The 23,889-nt window shown below is 41.8% G+C and overlaps 1 protein-coding gene across 1 annotated transcript in view; it reads right to left on the reverse strand.

Moving 5' to 3' along the window:
* The window catches only part of BANK1 (B cell scaffold protein with ankyrin repeats 1), a 132,881-nt gene extending 111,463 nt beyond the window's left edge, over positions 1 to 21,418 (reverse strand). Inside the window, exons 1-2 of the mRNA XM_082760385.1 lie at positions 21,307 to 21,418; positions 1,872 to 2,270 (exon numbers count right to left, since the gene is read on the reverse strand). Of these exons, the coding sequence (XP_082616511.1) occupies positions 1,872 to 2,270; positions 21,307 to 21,319 (412 nt within the window). The 5' untranslated portion in view covers positions 21,320 to 21,418. The remainder of the gene's footprint in view (positions 1 to 1,871; positions 2,271 to 21,306) is intronic.
* Between the last annotated feature and the right edge of the window lie 2,471 nt (positions 21,419 to 23,889).

The following is a 23,889-nucleotide window of genomic DNA, read 5'->3' on the forward strand; positions in this document are numbered from 1 at the left end:
GTCTAGGAGCTAATAGGGTTCTACAAAAGAACGTCCTAAATATGGACATTGCAGTCACCGTTATCTTTAAGCTAAAGTAGATTATAAGCAAGGCACACCCTTATTCCTTGGAGCCCAGGTGACAGCATCTCATGCTCCCAACTCTTGCATGGCACACTAGAGAGCAGTGCCTAGCTCTCCTGGCAAGCAGTGACCTGAGCTGGCCTGCACCTATCGGGCACCTGACGTTGAAGTAAGCAAAGTAAAAGGTGAAAGTAAGTAAAATCCTGAGGGCAGATGCCATAAATGTTTCTGTGAACACACAGACCTAAGTAAAGATCTGTCATCTGTCTTCTAGTGAACTGTTTATCTTTTCAGAAAAAAGTTTGCAATTTCCTGTGCATGAGTCAACTGGCTGTCCCTGGGCACAGTTCCTTCCTATGCACACACATAGATGGTATAGATTCAGTTTGCATTTCACAGAGGAGATGCCAAGGAACTTCTCTGAAGCTAAATATTAGGCACAGGCAAAAATTTCAAGCATTACCTCCTGAAACTGCAGCAGGCAACTGTAAGCAGCTCAGAAACCTGAAGTCTGAAAGATGCTCAGAAGATAAACCGAGAGAAAGGTTAAAAAATAACAGCAAGAAACGTTAGAATGAGAGATTGTTGGGAAGGAGCAGCCTAAGATTTAGTTTAGCCAGACTGTATCATCACAGCACGTGTGTGCAGAGACATTCAGGGCAGGTTTGGAAGCTGTACAGCATCCTGAAATGTATCTGCTCAAGCACAAGGCAGGAGGGACATCCAGACAGGTCACGATCCTGGTGTTCAAAAGAATATTGTCATTTGTTCACTTGCATGAAGAAATACTGCTGGAGACAGGTTCATTTCAAAGTAAAACTCCCAAACTGCAGGACGTCTTTCTCAAGCACAAGCTCCCATGCCAGAAAAATGGCACCTTGCAGATAAAGACAGAAGCACAACGTTCTGCTTAGCACACACACACAAAAACACAACCAACAGAATGGCAGGAGCTGGAAGGAGGTTGGAGACCTAGAGACTACAGAGAACACCCAGCCATATACCTGAAACTGATGCACAACCCACGTCATCCTTCCCAAGTGAGCAATGCATTTCTAAAGCTATTGCTTGGTAATATTTGTGCAGCCTGGCACAAAGAGGTTAAACTTAATGCACGCGGACTTTGCCATTTCAGTGCCTCTAACCCTCCAGAGAACTGTTCTTACATTCCAGAAGTGCTAATTGTAACGTGAGCTCGTCTTTGTTGCTTCCATGGATGTGCAAACACACACAGACTGAGCAATTTTACACCTTTCAGCACAGACTTGTTACTTCAGTTTGTAAAAGGGGAAGAGGACTCCTGCTTTTACAGCTTGTGTGCGCCACATTGGAAATTATGCCATCCATGAAGCTGGGTCTTGGCCTCTAATCATTTTTGATGGCCAGCTTTACCTGAAGAGATATACATACATTATCACGTTAAAGCATTTTGAAAGAGATTGAAGAAACCCATAGTTTTGTACTATTTCTGAGATTTGTAAACCCAGGAAACAGTGAAGCAAGTGTATGCCAGCTCTTCAACCACGAAGCAGTGCTGGTAGGCTCACAGGTGCCACTGGCAGATTTTGGGCCTTCCAAAACCACTTTCTTGTGAAACTGAAGCTGTACTGAATGTATGCCAGGACTCCCGTAACTCAGGAGGAAATAACATCGTAGTCACTGAGACTTCAACAACCAATTCATCAAAACATTTTCGCAATACATCATTTCTAGAGAAAATTCAAATGCTCGCTCTTCTCTCTTTCAAATGGTATTGATGCAGACAGAAAACTCTTAATAATCACACAATGTTTACATTTTAAAATTACCTGGTTGAATAATTCCAGTAACAATTGAAAGATACTCTGCAGGTTCCTGATCAGTGTAGATCTCTCTGCTCCTTCCACCTAAGGTCAGTACCTCGTAAAGAATCTCTGAATTCTCCACCCCACAAAGGAGAATCACCACATTATCTGGAGGCTGAAGAACATACTCCAGAAAGCAGCATCTCTCTCGATTTAGGCATTTAAGAAGTCCACACGAGAGTATCAGCAGTTTACATTTGTAGCAGGGTAAAGAGAATGACTCCAGGTGCTTGAAAGACAAAGTCTCCAGATTGTAGAGTAAGACTCCTTCTTCATTCAGCACGAGCCCAAACAGAGATTTCAAATACACAGCCCACTCTTCTGCTTCTTGTTCGTATATCACGAGAATATCCTTCATATGTTCTAGAGAAGAAAGCATTAAAAAAAGAAAATCATTTCAAATCCATTATAAATATCTGAAGCCAGAACGTTGATTTCCCTCCCATCCCACCCCCAAGGGCTTGTGATGCTTGAGAGACAGGGCAGGTCATCAGCTTGAAGTGACAACCATCTGCTTAGTTTTAAACCACAGCAGAAAGATCATCCACAGAAATGCTAGTAAAACTGCTCAGAATATTTCACATTTAGAATAGATTCAACTACTGTTTCGGAATAAATACTGCAATTTGAATGTAGAAAGCAGAATGCATTCACATACCCAGCTCGCTCAGAGTTACATTTTTCAATGGTAAAAACACCCCTTAGTGCTTAAATGCTATGATTTAATTGTAAAGATAACTATTAGTGTATTCCTCAACTAACCTGGAGCAAAACTGTGTGTTTTATAACACTAGGATAAGAAACTGACTTGTGATTTTACTGCACTTAGCTGTAAAAGTATTTGTTATCAGAATCTCGTTTGTTTTTCTTCAACTCTTGCAGCAAAAGCAAAGAGCTCTGGAGCTGGCTACCCAGCTTGAGAAAAAGAAACAACATTCACCAAACTGAAGCTCTTTCAGTCTGGCCAGACTGTGATACCACAGGAAGTGGAACCACCAACCAACTGCTATTTTCAGACCTTAATTTCTAAGAGGACCAGAGTGGTCCCTTAAAGAGGATGCTTAATCCATGAAGAAGACTTAAGAATTTGCTACTTACACTGCATTTAAATCTGCTTAGTTCCATCTTACAAACACAGAATATCTTTTTTTCCCCCCCCCCTTGCAAGTTTGAAGAGCTATCTGCTCTCAGAAATCTCTCCCTAAGGGTTTTCAGACTCTTAGCCTTGCCTCAGTTACAAGTCAAACTGGGCGTGCTATACTTCCCCCTACAGAAGGGGACTTGGTAGACCTCCTACCTCTCTTTCTGAACTTTTGTGAACTCTTCTGGCTTTTTTTGAGGAACCCAAAACTGCATTACAGGTTGGGAGTTCCTTCATATAGTACACGGGGAGAATAAAACATTAATCTCACTTGAGATTACCTTGGTTATGCAGACAAAACTCACATTCAGTCTTTAAATTAGAAGGTCTCATTTTAAGTTCATGCTCAGCTACATTTTCCTATTATAATGGGCTTGGGTAAGGACAAAGCTAAGTGGAATTGCAGGGAGGGATAAGAGAGGTTGGGTGCTGAAAGCATGTGCCAGCTGAAGGGTTAAAAACGTTTTTTTACTGCTTCCAGAATCACAGTGTCCTGATTGTGCAGAAGTGGGATCTGCTGGCATCCGCCCCAGCACCCCCTGGGCCCAGAGGCTGCATTGTGTCTGTGTATTCCTGCACGAGGAATGGTGCCCAACTGCACCGCATCCCCACGCAGACTGGGAGCACCCCGAAGGCACTGCCAGATCCTGGATCAGGAGAGGATTCCCGGAGCCGAGCTTTCAGGCCCAGCCGCAGAGCTTCCCTGCGTGCTGGGCATGGAGGAGCAGCTCCTTGGGCAGGAATATTTGTAAAGATACAATAATCATAATGAAAGTACACCCAAGGTATCAAGTTCACCCTCATGCAAATGGACGGTACAGGGCTCGAGTGCGCAAGAAACTCTGAAGATAAAAGTGAGGAAGTTGCACCGAAATGATAAAAGCGGATGAAGTAATTCTTTTTCCATATTCTGCATCTGCACCTAAGCCCGCAGCTTTGATCTTGGCTAAGTGTGAATGAGAAAGAATTTTTAAGATGTTTATTGAAGGCTCAATTGCACTTCTTTTAACCAATATTGATTTTTGTATGAGAAATGAGAAAGAATGCTTTATTTGTATAAAAGAGAGCAAAATACATCTAATACCACACTTGATGGAAGAAAAGCTCTACAACATCTCATAAAACTTTAATACAACTGCCATATTTCATTTGTCTTTTCTGCCTATATAAAGGGAAGAGTCATACTGCTGAGGAAAGCTTCATGCGAGGCATTTTTTTCCTGCAGTTTGGCACAAAGCTTATTGGTCTGAAGACTGCAACCAGTGCTATTAAATTACCCCTGGCAAACCGAATGTGGGTTTGTTTGGAATTACATGCACGCTTATTTTGCTGGCCACTGATCTGTTATTATCCAAGCTATCTTTTGAGATTGAGAGTAAACTTTGATACGAAGGAATGCAAGAACTACAGGCTGCTTCCCCAAAACTGTATTTAAAAAAAAGCAAAACACGACTATTTTAAAATGCTAGCACGATTTTAAATGTAGCCAGAGTTTATGCTAAGAATGGTTACAAAGTTCCCTACCTAAAATCTACTTCACATGCCTTAAACTTTGCTGTTACACAATGTTTTGCCTTTGGAAGTTTTACTAAAATGTAAATGCTTGAACACTACTTACCTGAAAAATCACAGCCCACCCAAAACTCTATCTTCAAAGCACTATCATTTTTCTGTGAAACAACAAAAGCCGAAATCTTGCCTTAATGCAGCACTACCCAGTACTGAATACGCAGTAACACTGCTTAACTTTTCAACCAGAGCTTTTTCCCCTTCATTATTTTCATCTCTCACTGAATATTTCTTTGAAGCTACTGCACTTGGAATATAATGCAAGTTGAGATGAATTTTGTTCCCTTGCAAGTTAATGTAATGGAAACTATCATATCCTGACAAAATTAAGCCATGCTTCAACTACTCCTACTTGGAAACTGACTCAAAGGTAGAAATAAAGTATATTATTAGTTCAGCAATGAGAAACAGTAAGAGACTTTATGCAGTCATCCATAACATGAAAAGGTTCTTCTGACAAGCAAAACTATTCTCTAGTTCCTGATGTGTGGCTGACCAAACCCCTCACATCTCACAAAACATGCTATCTGCAGCTTTCTTGGAAAAGACCTGCTGAATCTTAGGAGAACCAAAAGAGATGAGAGTGCCTTTGCAGACTTGTGCAACCAAAGGAATCAAGAGCTTGCATACACACAAGGCAGAAAAAGGGCTTTTTGATAACAACAATTAAAAGGTACTTCATGGATGGGAGGGGTTGGTCTGTTCTCCCACGTGCCTGGTGACAGGACGAGGGGGAATGGGCTGAAGTTGAGCCAGGGGAGGTTTGGGTTGGATGTTAGGAAGAACTTCTTTACTGAAAGGGTTGTGAGGCATTGGAACAGGCTGCCCAGGGAAATGGTGGAGTCACCATCCCTGGAGGTCTTTAAAAGACGTTTAGATGTAGAGCTTAGGGATATGGTTTAGAGGAGGACTGGTTAGTGTTAGCTCAGAGGTTGGACTAGATCATTTGGAGGTTACTTGCAACCTAGATAATTCTGTGAGTTAAAAAAAAAAAAAAAAAAAGCAAATATAGTTGGAAAGCAAAAGGAAATCTATGGAATTTTGCCATGCATTAAACATGTTAGGAAAGCAAAGGAAAGGAAGCAAAGATCTGGGGCTTGTGGCTACTTTTACACATGTTTATGAATCTAAAGAGAGTCTTGCAATCTTGTAAAAGAGATTCTGTTTGCTTGGAGCTGAGCAAGATTCAGAGAAGTAAGTCTAGGGTTTAAAAATGGTCTCTACAGCCAGTAGAGCCCAAAATTGTCTCTGCTGCCTCAGGACACTTTGGTAAGAGGAACTGTCACTCGATCATCGACTTGTAGCCAAGCTTTGACTGAAAGATGCATCTCCACAGCTCTCAGACCACGCACAACACTCTCCAGTTGCAGTACTGGTGAAAGCCATGCCCAGTTGCTCAGGCAGCTGGCCAGGAATTCACGAAACCACACAAGCAGCTCAGCACAGTCAACCTGATCAAGAGTAATTCAAGTCTGTCTGCAACGCTTGCCTCAACCACATCAGCTTTTGATATCTAAGTGAACCCATTCTCAACCACTACGTTGAGAAAAGAGGGGATCAATTGCTAGAGAAAGAATAAAATTCATTCCTTTTAGCTCTTCCTGGAGTAGGTGTCCTCACCTGGGGACAGGGAGGTGTTTTTTCTTTTGTTCCTTTTTTTTTAGTTGTTGTTGGTTTTTCTAAATGGCAGTCTTACAGACATTTGAGAAAGAAGTGCATGATTTCTGTCAGTACGTAACGAGCTACTGTCCATTAGTAAAAACTCATTAAAATATGTAGAAGTGCTCTGTACCTCAAAAGGGAAGTAGGATAGCACAGAGTGAAAATTCTGACTTTCTTCATTGATTAAAAATTAGGGCAGCATAAGCAATACTGAAGGACACCTGTGCCATCCTTAATTCCTTTGGGAATTGCACACTACACACCCCGGGATTACCGTGAGTCTCTTCCCATGCTAAAAACTTCCACAAAAAAGACCATTTTTTTTTTTTAAGGCAGGAAGGGCCTGGGTAGGGAAATTTAAGAGCCACTCACACTTACCTGATTGGATTTTTACACATCTCAAGCTTTTAGTTTCCCTGTCACCCACAGCAAATGCATCACACTCTCCCATGAGGTCACATTCCAAGGAACCTTGCCCTTGTCATCTGCAGAGCCTGAAGCCTGTGGTTTTCAGACACTTTTCAAACTCTAGGAGTTTTGCTTCCCCCTCCCAAGGCATCTCCTCTGCTTCCCCTCCTCTCCCCACTCCAGTCCTTTCAAAATGCAGGCTGAAACCATGGGTATAGCCAAGGGTCATACGCAATGACAAAAATGCGGCATGAGAAGCAAGAGCGTAAGAGGTCCAGACTCCCATCTTTGCACAGTGATTTATAAAATATTTCTTGTAATCCCAGGAAAACTCATTTCCATTTGGGCTGCATGTCGGGTGGGAACGAGGAGCACACCTACTAAGTAGCTCTAGCTCAAATCAGACTCCAGAAGCAAAAGATCTTTAGTCTCTTGGCTCCTGTGCAATCTTTTCAGCAGGATGCATCCATTCATCTCTTCATGCTGCTTGCTCGGATCACTTAAGATGATGTAAGGAAATGCAGAAGACCGCTTTGCCTAGCACTCTAAACAACTCCTGCAATTCAACATTTGGAAGCAGACTAAGACCATTTAATTCAGTGCTAATCGGCAGCCTTGGCATAACGAGCTGCCCCTCACCCATCCTGAACGCATCGATTTTCCCAGTCAGCACACCTGACACAAATCCAGTAAATGCATCTCAAAATGCACCTCCAGCTCTGGGTTGCAAGGCAAATCCCCTGCAGCAAGCCAAAATGGATCCATCGCGGGAAGGACAGCGCAGAGCACTTTAGAAATACTTGCAGATAATGGAAAACGTTTTCAAGTAAGTCATGTTGCTTCTCAGAGACTTTCCACTAATGGAAATGAAAATTATAAAAGCCTGCTTGTAAACTTTAGAGTGAGATCACAAAATAGCTAAATTGCCGCAGCACTGTGGCACACCTGTTTCAATTAAAGCAATTATCTTAAAGCATGGGACATTCCTGCTGCCACTGCATCAGCCAGCAGAGTGGCTGCACGCCTATTCTCAAACACCCATTTAACTAGGATGCAATAAGAACATTTCCATCATTTATGCACCTTCCACTGCTAATTGCTAAGTTGTTTGGGAGAACAAGTGCTTGCTCTATCAGTACGACATCAGGCCTCCTGTCTTCATCGCTCTCATTAAGCTCAGCGAGGCCTGGAGTGGGCAAAACGAAGTTCAAGACAGCAAACAAGCTTCCTACAAATTGAAGGGGATAAATTTTGGCTTGATCTTGGAGGCTTTCTCTCTAAAGAAATTCCCCTGACCTTTCCTGCAGTGACAGTGGGAACACGGAGCCAGGCAGGTTCCTGCTGCCTTGGGAATATGAACAGGAGGATTACGGCTATCGCTGTATCCTCCCTCCCCTGTACAAAAACATGGGCTGTAAAGGTCAGAGCTCAATCCTCTGCTTCAGGGTGCATCTCCTCTGCTATTACCGCCCCACTGAGGCAAAATTTGGTGTCATTATAGGCACTTCCTTGAGAGCAAATCAGGCCATTTGCAGGTTTTAGCAGAATGTAATCAGGTAACTCAGAACTGCTTTAGACAGTAACAAATCACAAAGAGAAAAATATTCCATAATGCAGTACAAAGAGCTGAACTAACACACCGCTTTTTTTATTTTTTTTTTCTGGGGGCTGTGAAGCAAGTCTTTAAGGCTAGATGAAAAGCTGGACAAGCTGTATCAGGTTTGCTTTAACTGATGCTGTTGCTACCAGAAACAACCACCACTAGAGCTGTCCTTTCATTCACTTTAATTCTTTTCCACTGGCAGTGTTTCTTTCATCACCTATCGGGATCTCTCTAGATGTTCCTACCTTGGCTTCCCCCACTGATTCTTGGATTAATTTCATTTAAACTCTCCTCATTCAAATTAAATTTCTTTGCTTTTTCTTCTGCCTTCTGGTGCTTTTTTTTCTTCCCCCTGCAACATTGATTCCATTGTTTCTTTCAAATCCCTGCCTCTAATTAGTTCCAAGTAAGAAAATGGGAATTTTCTCTCATTCTTTCAAATCAGAAAGTGGGAATTTTCTAATTCATTGAATTAGCCAAAGATTAGCCCAACTGTCACAGCTTAACATTGCCACAGGAAATCTGCTTGGTAAAAACCTCTCTCAGAGCACTCAAAGCCCACATTGGTTTAGGGTTTCGAAGACTGCATGTTTCCTTTGCCACAAGTCAGCAGAGAATCCAGGGAGGGGTCCTAAGACCCCATAAATCAAACAGCTTGATCTTCTGTTTTTTTTTGCAGACAGGTTTTAAATCTATTTTTACACATCTCATTTCGGTAAGTGTTCACCCAGAAATTAGACAAGCTGTGAGAAGCAGTTCCTATTAAATGTATAACATGTTTAAGCTTTCGAGTCGTAGTTGAGAATGTCCCCTGTTTTCAGCTCATTTCTTTCGTCCCCTTCTGACAAATGTGACAGTCACCAAGCAACAAAGCAAACGAACTCATAAACAACCCCAAACCACCCGCAACCCAAGACAAATGCCTAAATCGGTGTTGGACAAACACTTTACGCTTTCCTATTGGCCTTTTAAACGGCATTCATAGTAATGATGCACACAGAAGGAAGCAAGTGAAACAGAAATTAATTCCATAAATGGGTAGCTTCACAGAATGGGCACCGACAAAACTAACAGTGAGTTAGACCAAGACAAATTAAACAACTTCGGATACGTTCAGCAACAACCTCAATAGAAAGCGGACTTCTCTATATTAAACCTCCCTCAGCTTCCCCTCTATTGCCTTAAGACAAACATTCGAGACACCAGCTATATAACAAAGCACTTTTTTTTCTGCCCATCAGACAGAATGAAATTGAATCAGTCACACGAGTGCAAGCCTGCCTTTGCACAATTCCTCCACCGTACAGCAAAATTAGCTGCAGTGCCAAATACTGGTAAAGCTTACTTGAGATTCTACAGACGTTTTCCAGCAAGCTTATCTTCTCGGCGTATGTTTAACACATGCAATTGTGTTTTCCCCTTGCAAAATACAAGTTCTCAATTTTTACCGGTCCCAAAATAAGACCCAGTTGGGAAGTTCTCAATTTTGGGTCCTCCCAAAAAAGGACAGCCTTCGCAGAAAGACTTAACAAATCTACTGCTGCCTTTGACCAAACGGGCTGCCTCCTGGAAGCGAAGCAGTTGGAAGTTCTGCACGTTCAGGTTCTTGTAAATGGATTTTGCATACCTTACGTGCACACCTTACTTCACTGTCCTTGACATGCATCCTCAGTGTGGGACAGAAACAAGCAAACTGCCTACATCATTATGTGAATTGGAAGAAAAGTATCTCACTGGTAGTTTAGCTTTTCAAGCACACTGTCTTTCATGCCTAGTTAGAAGGGACAGAAAAGAAAACAAATCCTTCTTGAACCATTTCTGAGATCAAGTTAAACCATAACTCATTACAGTCAGACAGTCTGTGTTGTTCAAATATAGTAAAACTCAGAAGGCTGAGAGGGATAGGACAGGACAGGACTGAGCCTCTTATGGTTTTACAAAATCTGTAAATACAAAACCTACCTATATATAACCATTTTTTTTTTTTTTATTTCTCTTGAATATCTAGAAAAAAAAAATCTCAAAAGAAAACAGCTTGGTGCTGTTACAGATCTATCCCTCTCCTTTGTACAGCTACTGCAGTAACATTAATTTAAGACTCAACATAGCAGTTTAACACACTACCCATGCCAGCAGCTCAGCAATACCTGGCTGCATGTTTAGTACAGATGTGAAATAGTGTGCAGCCTTACATTCCCCCCTCTGAATTTTACACTGACCATCCTTCATCTTCCCCTTGCTACAGATTACTTTTCTAATTGCACAAAGGAACGCACAACTTTTATGGCTACCAAAAGCAGCAGCCCTTCACATCTCTACCACACATTGCAGCAACTTACTCACCACTCCCAATCAACTCCCCAGCCTGCTTTGCCTTGCAGTTGCCTAAATGCATCTGTTGCCACAAAGGAGAATGAAGCACAGGATAAACCCAAGCCTCTGAAGTTAAGCTGAAGGGATGACTACCACTTGCAGCAACAGCTATGGCTTAGAGTGAGTTTATGTTAATATTTATCTTCACTTACCGTGCTTTGCTTCGTCTCACCAAGTGGCCTAGGAGCACAAAAACCTCTCAGATTAAACAAAAGCAGAACACCTGCTTCAGGATCACACCCAACGTGCTCCACCTGCTAATGCCACAGCGCTAGGCTGGAGTGAGTCCAAAATAAGCCCCCTCTCAATGTAAGCTGTGTGGCTCTCAGGTCCCTAACACTCACCACTGGCCTCTACAACTCCCTTTCTGTCAGGAGCACTACTTACCACCGCAGACATCCGCAACAGTACGGCCTGAGAGCAACCACCAGTTTGGTTGCTGCACTCAGTGCTAAACCTGCAGCTGAGCTCCCACTCCCACACTTGTACCAAAGCAGGCGACTCAAGCAATGCTTGTGAACACAGCCACTTCCACTGGAGTCGTAGCTGGTACAGGCAGCTGGCTGGGGTGGCATCTGACTCACTTGCAGGTATGCAAGTTGGCTATCTAGGGCTACAACCAAATAAAACACCGAACTAAATGCTTCTTATGACATGAAAATTCAGTGAATAGGGCTTGCAAACTACACTAAGAATGGAGTTATCCAGGAAGAAAACATGTCCAAGATTCGTCTTCAAAAAAATGACCATCTTTAAATCTCTTGTGAAACATTTCATTGATCTGATATTAATCTGAGGAAACATACGGCTTTTAAAAGAGAAGAATTCAAGTTTATGAACACTCATCTAAAGAATCCTACTTCTTTAATAAAGACTTTGATTCGTAACTATCATCAGTACCACTACATTAACTACTAGGGTGTTAAAACTTTGCTCTTGTCAGTATAACAAAGCAAAACCAACTGTTTGGAAGAGAGTTTGTATATTTTTTGTACAATTTAAATTTTGCAGTGGCCATATGTGATGTAATTGCGAGAGATAAAATAGTACAACTTACTTCTAGAATATCTTAAATACGGTTAGCGTTCAACCCTTTATTTCCAATAAGAAAGGATTAGCTTTTCATTTAAGGCTCTGAAACATTAAATCCAATGAGTTTGCTGTCACAGCTTAAGAGTACGGTTCTGCCTTTTTAGGCTGTTGTTAAGGCATGATTTAAAGAAGAGACTGTGTACAAATTTAATAATGATGATTATATGTCATCCACAATGAACAGGATGGACTTAGTAGCACGTGGGAATACAAAACTTAGGGTACACGTGATCTGTTTGCAAGCTAAAATCCAGGAATATGGATTGCCTTTTTAATGAATTCCCTAAACTTCTTCAGTATTGAAATATAGGCTGCCAGTTTGCCGATGAAACAGCTGTTTTTAAGCTTTTGTAGAAAGCCACCTGACACTAATTTGGCAAGAGTGCTCCAAGAAAATTAAAATGCATCTGTCCTGAACGTACCCTGTGAGCAGACAACACTTCTTTCCAAAATGAAAAATGTAGGATCTGCCTTAAACTTTCACACACAATATTTTTCCCCTGATTCAGTTACTGCAGAATCTGTTTCATGCATTCAAGCCCAAATTAGATTTGGCCTCCTCTAAAATAGTTAATCTTGAACAGGGAACAAAATTAACAAAGGAGAGAAACAAATCTGGAAGTTTTGATGATAAGATTACAAAGTTACCAAAACAGCATGCAAATATGATAACCTTCAAACCAGCTGGGATCAAAAATCACTGGAAAAATTCCCTCCCATGGTGTGTATCAAAAAGGCTTCACTGATTAAACAGAGCTACTGTGCCGTGCCCTAGCTGGGCATTGGCCTTACATTCTCACAGGGAAGAGGTCTACAGAAACCAAAGAGTCCCTGAAATGCTCTAGTAGCAGACTAGAAAGTCAAAAAAGGGGGAGAGGGGCTATTGAATTTTATGCATTTTATTAGATTTTGTAGATACTATTAAACATATTTTCTAATCAAGACTTTTTTTTTTGTTATTTGATTTGATCTTTATTAAGTTTTGTTCATGTAGCCTTGCCTTTTAAAAATCACTATTTAAGAGACAGATAAATTTGAAATGTAAATTATCTTCAGGCATTAAAAATTAAGATTAAGTTGCTAGAAATGATGTTCTGGACATAGCTAAAACCATTTAGGGATCCATAAAAAACTCGTGTGGTCTATTTGGTTTCCTTATTTCCTTAAAGGCCTAAGAGACTTGCTTTGAAGTAAACGCAGGTCTCAATTCAAATCACATGCTTGCTTATTTCAGTTCCCTTGAACAAGGAAACAGTGTTTAAAAAATGATGATTATCAATCAGCTGTTTTTCAGAGGACCTTTTTTTTTTTTTCCCTTTCCTTTTTTATTGTTTGTTTTTTAAAAGTCAGCTGTAAAGGTGCAACCGTGTTAGATGTGATTCAGCCAGCTCCTCTAATTGCTCAGCAAAACTGAGTTTGTAAAGGGAAGAACTGCTCTGGGGGGGCGTAAGCCTGCTGTTAGGCTGCTAGCTGCATTGGCCACCCTCTGAGGATTCTCCATCCTCGTAACTCAAGCACATACTCCTGGCTGCTGTTACAGTCAGAGCTGATTTGAATGCTATTGCACACACTTGGAAAAATTCTTAGTAACAAAACCTTAGATAAGACGCTCACACAAAGGATTTTATACTGCATATCTACCAGTTTCTTGTTATATATCATATGTTAAAAGGAAGCTAATCAAAATGAGAAGATACCTGTCTTGCTGTTCATATTGTTTGTTAATTAAAACAGATTTCTGCCACTCAGACAAATTATAGCTTATCAGACAGCAAGTGACTACAACGAGTTCTGAAATACAAATCTTAAAATCCAAGGACCAGCAGCATAGATGTGGCTGCTGACAAAAGTACTGCTTGTTTTCTTTTACTGCCTACCATCACCTCAGCATTAAACTGCTTTGAAGCCTGTGCTGTATTTAGCCTTCCCCCCCCTCGCCAAGACACCAGCTTTACCTAAGAGGGGGGCTCTTATTTTCCATCCTCAAATTGCTCTAAATTGTTCTTGTTTGATTCACTCCAGGCAGACGATTAGTTTTTCACTTCAGTTATTTAAATTGTAAATGTTTCATGAATAAATGAAAAGGATGAATAATAAAAGGGTGTACCATACGAAAATATGTTTAACATATATATTGTTCTATTTCTTAGAAGTTCAATTTGTAAACACCATTCAATACATCTTTCTGTGTTTTTCCAAAGGCTGCCATTAGGAAATAAATAACACTATTTCAATCATACCTCTCATCTTATATTAAAAAAAAAAGAAAACACACACACAAAAACCCTTTTCATTGAATACAGTAAAAAAACCTCCAGTTATTCATTCCTCATGTGTTAACATTCCCCCTGTGCTGTGGACAACAACTTAAAAAAAAGTACTGTTCAGTGTTTTTATTATTTGGAAGAAAATATAATGATCAATGGCAAGTGAAAATATCATTACTTCATTACATTCTGACAGGAAAATAGCTTGCTTTGTTCAAGAGACTGAACACAGGCACATTTCCACACTGAGAAACTTGAAGGGTAAAGTACAGCAAGGCACCACGGGCTCTGTGCGTGTATTCTCACAGAGACTTGAGTGCGTTGGAGCCTTGGCAGCATCTCAGTGAGGCTGGGGGGGCAAAAGGAGGTGGTGTTGTCTTTTAGAGGGATGCTATCTTTATTTCTTATACGAATAGTCTTACCTGGTGAATATCATATGTCTAAAGCAGGGGATTTAGGATGAGGTCTTCACTCCTAGGTATGGCTACGCTATCATCTACTGGCATCTTAACTTGGTATCAAGGCAACACTTAGGCAGCCTCTTTCCCTTTCCACCTCTGACGTTGTCCAGAGAAGGAAGACAAAAAACAACCAACCAATGAAAACAAACCAAAACCACTAAGAATGTGAACTGAACAGAAGCTGCAGTAGGACTTCAGCAGAAAGACAAGACAGGCATAAAAGTCTCCTAGCTGACGACATGCATGCTTTCCTAGTGATTTTTAAGAAGTTTTGCTAAATAGACTTAGATGGAGAACCTTAGACCTACGAATACAGTCTCCTTCCAAATTCCTTACCCCACAGTCACGTGCAAAACCTGGAGACTGCTAGAGAGCATGTTTCACAGCAGCAAAGAGAAAAGCAAGACATGTATCCAGGAGCTATGGACTTCAAAGGCAGCAGAAGTTTTCTTACGAACTGAAGGAATTAAGAAGTATCAGCTTCTACTAAGGCATTCAAGTGAAAAAGCAGAAAATACTTGCGATTGTTTTTTCAGCTATGAAAATCCGCAAAATTCAGGAACTCCCTGGAAGCAGTTCCCAGTAGTTCCCCAGTAGTAGGTAAAAGGGTATAAAATAAGCAATTTGACAAAGGTGCTGCATTTCAACTTCATAGCCTTACAAAAATTGTCACTAGACCTTAAACACACACTTAAAAATCCCTTTTCCCTTTTTCTAAAGGATGCAATTAAGCATAAGCACACTTTTTGCACAAACACATGCACATCACACTTACCAGACCCAAAGGAGTATTTAAAATGCCAATAGATAACCAGTGAAATTTTACCAGTTTACCCATTTTATTCCACTCGCTTTTTTGTTTTGTTTCTGCCTCCCAACAATCACATTGTACTTATCAATAACCACATTGAAACACTGCTGTATCCATCAGTACTCGATCTAAACACAGATCTGAACTGTAGCAATAAAATCACGGGGTAGCACAGCAACAGAGCTGGATATGCTCAAGACACCTTCCAAGAAAAATCCACTGCTCTTAAGATCCGTTTTGAGAAAGGTGCTGCTGCATCAGCCCCAGGGAAGGCAAAATGGGTGCTTGTGGAGCCATCTCCACTCTGACCTCAGCATCCTCACAGAGCATCTCTGGAGAGGAAAGCTAAGCCCTGCATCACACGCTGCACGCCAGCCACATGCCCAGTTCTGCACAGATGCTCAAAAAGACTGCAGAAACTTGGACAGGCTTTGAAATGATTTTGCAGTTAAAAGCAATCATTACTATCTCACTGTTACTGCTATTACAACACCTTCATCCTATTTTTCTTACTTAGAGGCGCGAGTTTGGAGTATGTAACGTTAAGGCACTCATATGCTGGATATCCTTCCTAGTTTTCTGTGATCTCAGACAAGCCATTTAATTTAGGACATTGTCCTCCCTTTATTTTTAATATTATCACAGTCTTAAAATGAGTCATTCAACATCAAGATCCCACAGTAAGTTTGAGTGAGCTACCATAACCACTGAAAAAAAACACAAGCCTGTGCAGCATCCCACTGAGGGAGCTCCTGTTGCCAGAACTGCCACGTTCTTTCTCTAGATTTAGGCTGGGTCTATCTGCACAGCAAAGAATTGTTCTGCCAAGACATACCCTCTGCTTTTTTCACACTATTACAGCACCCTGAGTACTTGACTTTTTCTGCCCTTCTCGGAATTGCATTATATTTGCTTGACACAGTTTGAGACCTGTACTTAGGTTTATTTGTACAAATTTTTGTCTGATTTGACAGAAGTCTGATGCATTTTCTACATCTCCCTGAACATTAATAATAATTTTCCAGCATTTCTCTTATAAATAAGATAGCACTAAGGACCAAGTTCAAGTCAATTTCAAAAATAGGCAGCAGAAGCAACTCATACCAATACAGAAATAAACAGAAACTTCGTTTCCCTCCAAGTTGATAGAACAAAGCTCACCTCCCCAAAGTAATGGCAACCACCTGGCACTGTGAGCTTTTGAGAAACCGTAGCATTTTGTTTAACACTTGCCATTTACTCGTGGTTCCCATATATGCTGATACTGTCTTCATGAGCAAGAAGAAAGGAAAAGGAAGTTTGCTTTCCTGTTCTATTCACAGCGCACACTGCTGCGTTCTTCAGGTTTTGAATGCTCTCTCAACGCTCAGGCAGCACACCTGGGTGACCAATCTCTGAGGAAAGTATCTAGCTGGGTGTCACTGAAGGGGGACAGGCAAAACAGGCTACAGTTAGGCAAAACCTCTGAGTAGTTCTTACGATAAATGAAAACTCGCAAAAGATCTCTAAAAGGGATTTCAAGTTTAAGTTGTACGTACTGTTGTAGGTTTGTTGTAATTAATATTTAGCAACAACAAACAGTTATCAGTTGGCAATGGGTTGTATAAAATGTAAGCTCGGGGTGCTGAGCAAAGACAAGAAGCAGTGAACCACAACCACAAACTGTAGCTACTTTATCTGGATAAAGTTTCGAGTCATTTACATCTGTTAAGCATCTGATGTGAAAGCAAAAGCATGCTTTCCAAACTCAGCTTGGCTTGAACTATATCAATCATATAAATCTTATCTTAATTTAATTGTACACACAGAAACATTGAAAAACAGAGTAATGATGGGAGTACTTAAGACCTGTTTACTTAAGTGTCAGCCCTGTGATAGCATAAATTATACTCTGAGGAGTTAACACAAAGCCTTGCTTTCTTACTATGCAGGGAGGCAATGGACACTAAATAATAATCAATAATTATTGCATGCCATAGACACCAATTTAATGTTTAAATTATATTTGTGATTTCTGTCTTACCTTCAAGGCAGTTTCAGCATGCTTAGATATTTAAAATATCATTTTGAACCTACTACAACTTTTGTTTACACTTAGTAAAACCTAGCTGTTTATCACAGATCATATTCTAATTGCCTGATTTTAATTTACACAAGAGGTCAGGGAAACTTCATTTTCTTCATGATAGCCAGAAATGACTGGACCTCCCAGGAATATGTAATTACATATCACAAACTATTGCTGCTGTTCGCATTGTGGCACTCATGCTTATTGCCTTCTAGAGGAGGTAAAATGTTCTTTACTCCCTACAAGCCAATAACAGGGTATGGAAGCTAAATAAATGCTCAAAGATCAGGTCCAAGAGAGACACTGAAAGGAAACAGTGACACAGTAGTTCTCCAGTCCCTGGACATAAACCTTCTTTTCAGAAGCTGAGATAATTGCTCTTTCTCTTGCCTTTACTGTGGCAGCAGTGATATGCTCTTTCAAATGTGGGTGGTCAATTGCTTATAGGTAAGCTTCAGTAATCAGTGCGCAAGAGAAGGGAGGCTGGAGAGGATTCACATAGGGAAACATCTTGTTAGGATCAACTTTTGAACCTGAATCAGCTACCCAACACTTCTGAGGGTCAACAATTGCTGTGTGTTATTCACAAGGTTCTTGAGTATCAAAGCGTAACAGCAGCTGCTTTTCTTCTTCCTCATTCAGTATCTTTTTAGAATTTTGTATTCCAATTCCTAGCCAACAGACTCATCTGTAAATGTTGCATCTGGAGTAGATGTCAGAATAACTCCTTTATCACAGCGAAGATTTCCATTTCTAGCTTTTAAGGAGCCAAATTTCAGCTTTAAAATATCTGAACATTATATTTGTGTCTCTCTGCAGAAATATCAAAATATTTCATCAACAAAAAAATAGGAACTTCCTTTCTAATTAGGACTGTAAATGGAAGACAGCAATTTCTCCAGTACTTGCTTCTTTGATACTCAAATTGCTAAGACGTTATTAGTGTTAATAATTCACATTATGTGATTGCTAAATCTACTGCAAAATTCTGCCACTAGACCCCTTATATTTTTGAAGGGAGTCATAGCCTGAGGACTATTTTGTCCCTAGAAGTGCAGGTCTTTAAAAAACTTTAAGGCTGCTACAAATGAGGCCACCCCTAATTCTTGAGAAAAAACAAAATCAAGTATTATTTGTGTTTATTCACCTTCTAGATTCCCTTGTCATGTAAATATTGTCCCAGAAACACCTGGAGGCACAGAAATTCACATCGGGTACATAAAGAGTGCACGACGGCAGATCTCAGTGGTGCCACTCATTTTCGTGAGTACGGAGGGAGTGATAACTCGAACATGACACAGCCACTAGCAAGTTATCCTGTCAGTACCTCTCATCTCAAGTGAAGACAGGTGTCATCAAGGATCAGGCATTACGGATGTTTTACCTTGACTAGGTACATCATGTTCAGCTGAATTTGTACGAAGAAGTTCCTCTAGACTAGGGTTTCCTACAAAATACTGACAAGCAACAAGACCATCTCACCCACGGTGCACTCTGAAGAGTTTTCAGATTCAAGTGTGACTAAGCCATGGGCAATGCACTCAAAGCAACCTGTACCTCACAGCCAGGAAGTCCATCAGGAAAAAATAAAAAGATGTCTTTTCAGTGTGGTAAGAAAGCTTTGGTGCTGTTGTAAAGCAGTGTATGTGTATGTGTATGTGTATGGCAGTCCCAGGTGGAGAATGAGGCTTGTGCAGAGCAATACATGAAAAAACAAGAGACAAATGACAGCAGAGTAGAAGTCCACCATATCCACTGCTGCCTGAGCCTACAGCTACTTGTCTCCCGGCCAGTGTCGATGTGTGGAACTGGCTGCAAGCAGCTGGGAAACCTGCCATGCCTCTGTGGTGCTCTGCTGTATTTGCTCAGCAATTATTGCAGCGATTTCACATGCATACCTAGGATCTGACTGCCTTTGTTCATCAAAAGCCAAACCTTAAACTGTACATCCCCAGGTCATGCACAATTGCACACTGTCATTTATATACAGCGACCACTAAGGAAGTGTGTGTGATTATCAGAATATAACTGATCATTACCACACAGAAATAACTGCCTAATAACTAGGACAGTAAAATGCATATTTAGAAATGCTATTAAATATGTAGTTTTGCTCATGCACGCTACTTTTTTCTTTAAAATAAGCTTGCGATGCTGCAAGTAGAGTCTAGATAGAAAATACCATTTATCAAAGGCCAGATCCTAGTAAAACAACCATATCCATTTTACAGCCAGCTTTGAGGAGCAATCAAAGCAGTCCTGAATTCTGATATTTTATCTACAACTGACTTATTATCCAACAGGTTGGAAAGCCACTTCACCTTTCTTCCCTAGTGTTTTCATCTGTTTAATAAGCATAGTAGGTAGCAACAGCTTGCGCTGCTAATATCACTTGAACGTTGCACTTGATAATTAATAAATAATAGGGTTACTTTGGTATTATGATACAAAATATAAGGTACTCTGAAGAAACTGTCTCGACAATTAAAGCACTCATTTAAAAAGGTGAGCCAGAACAGTAAACCAAAGTACTGAGTCACTTTTGCAGAGACAGGCCTTCAGATCTCTTTCTTGATTCCTCATTCATAAAATTAGGATAAAATATAGTCCTGACTTGCAAAGATAAAGCCAAACTCCCTGCCACAAGCAAGTCAACTGAGCCAAACCTCTGGCATCTGGCTACACATCTTTCATTTCCCCTCTGAGAGCCCAGCTTTGCTGTCGCTGGTTTGATTTAAGCGTTGCTGAGCCTTGCAAATTTATCTGAAGAAAATGGGAGCAGTAAGCTCACAGCATTTCTGTGAATAAGGAAACAGGACTGGGAAGAACGAACAGAGGAACTGGGAGCCAGGGGCTCCCGATTCCTGTTCAGGCCTGCCACTGGTTTACATGTGACTTTTGTAAATCATTTGATCTTTTTATCAGCTTTTTCCACTTGTAAATGGAATGGTAACACACCATCATCTACCAAGGGAGTGACAAAATATATGCCGGCAGTTTTGAGGCACGAAAATAATGTGAGAAACCACTGAAAACATAAATAAGGAAATTAATATTTCCGTGTACGGCATACCAGGTATTTGCCGTACAGCTTTATAAGGCTAGGTACTGTAGTGACTGCTGAGAGACTGAAAAAGGGTAATCAATTTTTAATTAATAACATAGCACGCTGTTAGCTACTTAAGACTCTATCCCAGCATGGCCACACATGTAGGACAGAATAAGGGTGCCCATACAACATTTTTTCTGTCACCTCCTAACTTAGTGCTAGACTTCCCGCTCGTCAGAGAAGCTGCGTTATGTACTGCAAGACAATAATGGGCACACTGAGGACTATTTTCAAGGAAAAATTATCTAAAACCATCTCAAGGTGCTAAGAGCAGCCTCCTCAGAAAAAGACTTTTGCATAACTTGTCAGGAAAAGTGCACAGAAGTAGCATCAATCACTGGAAATATTCAAAAGGGGAAAAAAACTGACAGGGACTAGCCGTATTAACAGGTTACATACCAACTTTGCACCCACTTTTCTCCAGAAATATCAGGGATGAGCTCTCCGCTTGCCAGCACAGCACGGAAAACTTGGACACCAGGTGCCTCTGGGCGCCTTGCGCCACACAAACCTCCCCACAGCCGCCACCTTCACACCCTGCCAGCAGCCGCCCGCGCCCTCACTCACGGACGACGCTGGGGGAAACCCACAGCTACACCCTCCTTTGCACGGGGCAAAGAAAGAAATAAAATAATAATAATAATAAAACAAGCAAATAAATAAATAAATAAATAAAAAACACTCCTTTCTCCCCTCACGCCCGCGGCTTCACCCGGCAGCCCCTCGCTGCCTCCCCTCGCCCCCCGGCCACAAGATGGCGGCCGCAGCGGGGCAGCCTCGTGCCCCCCGAGCCCGCCCGTCGCCAGGCGCTGTCCCCAGCCGCCTCTGCCCCGACCTGCGGGCCGCATGGCGCCGTGGCCGCCTCCTCTCCTTCTCCGTTTCTTTCCCTCGGGGCACAAAACGCTGCCCCGACAGCCGAGGTCGCCGCCGGCGGCCCGGAAGCGTGGGGCCGCCCCCGGCTCCACCCGGTGGTTGGAGCGTGAGGGGAGCCCTCGCTGAAACTTCCTCCACCTGCTCCCTGTCGCCCCGGGGAGACGCCGCCTTGTGTGGAAAACGCCCTGAGGATGGAGGTTTCCCAGCCCGGGGAAGGTGTTTCTGGCCCAGGGTGGTTGAACGCCTCCTTTGGGTTAACGATTATTAACTTTTTGATGTGGGAAGAGCAACAATTTTAAAAGCAGCCTGTGAGAGAGCTGACCTTCAAGCTCAGTCAGGAACCACTGATCAACGCGGCGTCCTTCAAGTTGAAAATGAAGGCTAGACCCACGAGGAGCTGCCTCTAAAATGAGATTACAGGAAAGCTGAAAATACCTTCTGGAAAAAAAAATAATAAATAAATTGATTTTCAAAGAAAGCAAAGCTTTGACTGCACTTCACCCATGGGTGAGTCCTTCTCACCCACCTGAACCTCTGCGTTCCCCTACCCCACCAGAACTATAACACCTAGTGGCTGATCTTGGAGAAATTCGTCAAAGGTTTTAAAAGATCTTCAAAAGAACTTCGTCAAAGGTGAAGTTGCCTGGTCGTGGTTTCAGGAATGCAGGTGGCCAAAGTATAGGAGATAAATGCTAAGCACAGCCCGAACTGAAGGAAAGGCAGCAGAGTGAATTCAAGCAGTTAGAGAAAGGAAAATTCACATCCATGAGCAGTCTTCACAGATGCCTCAGCACAGCAAAACCTTCACAGCTTGCAATCAACCACAAACCACAAATCTGCAGGAGGCTGGCCTTAAAGAACTATTTATTTAAAGCCTTTGCATGCTGCAGTCCGCAGGTCTACCTGAAATATCTGAAAAACTGAATCATCGTGAGCTGTTCCTGTGTCTGTCATCACACAGGTAGGAATTTGTTTTTTAGTTGGTTGTCGGGTTTTGTTTGTTTTCCGCTGTGTGCTTTTGCTAACGAGTGGGCGCTTTCAGTGAACTTCTGGCCTGTCCTGGCCTACCACGTCGAGGAAACCTCTGGCTACATTTGCAAAAGAAAAATCCGGACTTCAGGCCTGTCAGGGTAGATGTACATCAGGATGAGCCTGGAATGCCTCCTGTTGTACTTTTCTGCTCATTTTTCACTTCAGGTTTGATTTAAGTGACAGGTGTCTAGGTAATACTGCATTCCAGCGCTGTATTTATGGACACACAACACCAGAGTGTCAGTGCTCCTGGGTTGGGAGCAGGAAGAATAGGAGGGAGATATCTGATAATGGAGGAAGAGATACGTCAAAGATCAAACATTTCAAAATGTGGTATCTGAGTGCTTTGCCAAGGCAGCGCTGCTTGCTGCTCCTAAAAGGTGGGTTAGATGATGAGGGTGGATGTGGTTGGGATATTTTAGCAGTCTGAGCCGTGACAGTGATCATCACAGTAGAAAGAAAACTTCATAAAAGAAAAAAAAAAAAAAGTGTGAATATAGTTAAATATAAAAATAACTGAAGGGGAACTTGGCACTCTGTCATTACCATAATAAATAAATAAATAAATAAATAAATATGGACACTTGATTAAACCCATTTTAATTCCTACAGTAATATCTGATATCGAAATAAAGTATTTGTGTGCATAGGTAGATACACTGACATGACTACAACGGGAGTCTAAAAAAATTGGGTACATAATGCTTGAGGGAATTACAATAGTACACTTATTTCCATTTTGAGAGAAAAAATAAGCCTGCAGAGTGGAAATTAGTCCTAAAAGGAAGGACTTGCTGTCCTCAGAGTTTAAACCGATCAACAGGTAGGCTTCTACTGGTGGTAGAAGCTCCTCTCCACGTGAAGGCTTCGCGGGACTCAATGCAGGTTGCATGCGTTGTTGCTGGCAATGGTATGGGTTGAAGGTGAGGTCTCATCTGGGGTGAAACAAGAAGGATGAGTAAGCGTAGGGTGATCAGAGTAAGGCTGGAAGCAGTCCAGTCAGGAAAGGTTGCTGAGAAAATGAAGATAGAGAGGGAACGTAACGCAGAAGTTGCCTTCTGTGAGGACTGTGCAGCTCTCAGAGGGGCTGCTTGGTGTAACACAGGCCATTTGGCTGGGGATGGGCACCTTAGCCCCTACCTGGTAACAGTTGGGCCGGGTATGGTGATGCTGTGCTTTTGGTTGAACCTGCTAAGCCTTTGCCACTGTGCCAAATTAGTGTTGTCTAAATGCTGAGCTTTTTCTGGGCGATGTTGCTGCCATCACAGCTTTTGAGACCATGGTTCTGGGCTCCGTAAGACAACGATGAGCCCAAGAGGGGTAATGGGGAGCGTGGTGCTGGGCTCTGACTCATTGCAGCTCCAGACAGCCCGGTCATGAAGGTGAGAGGTAAAGCGTGCATGTGACTGGATATTCCTAGCTGAGACTCGTACTGGCAACTGAGGTTTGCTGTGAAGCCTCTCATGCTGAGGGCCTCTCTACAAGCCCAGAAAATGAATCAGATTTCCCCAGT

This window comes from Aythya marila (assembly GCF_965140915.1).
Source record: "Aythya marila genome assembly, chromosome: 4".
Classification (NCBI taxonomy): Eukaryota; Metazoa; Chordata; class Aves; order Anseriformes; family Anatidae; genus Aythya; species Aythya marila.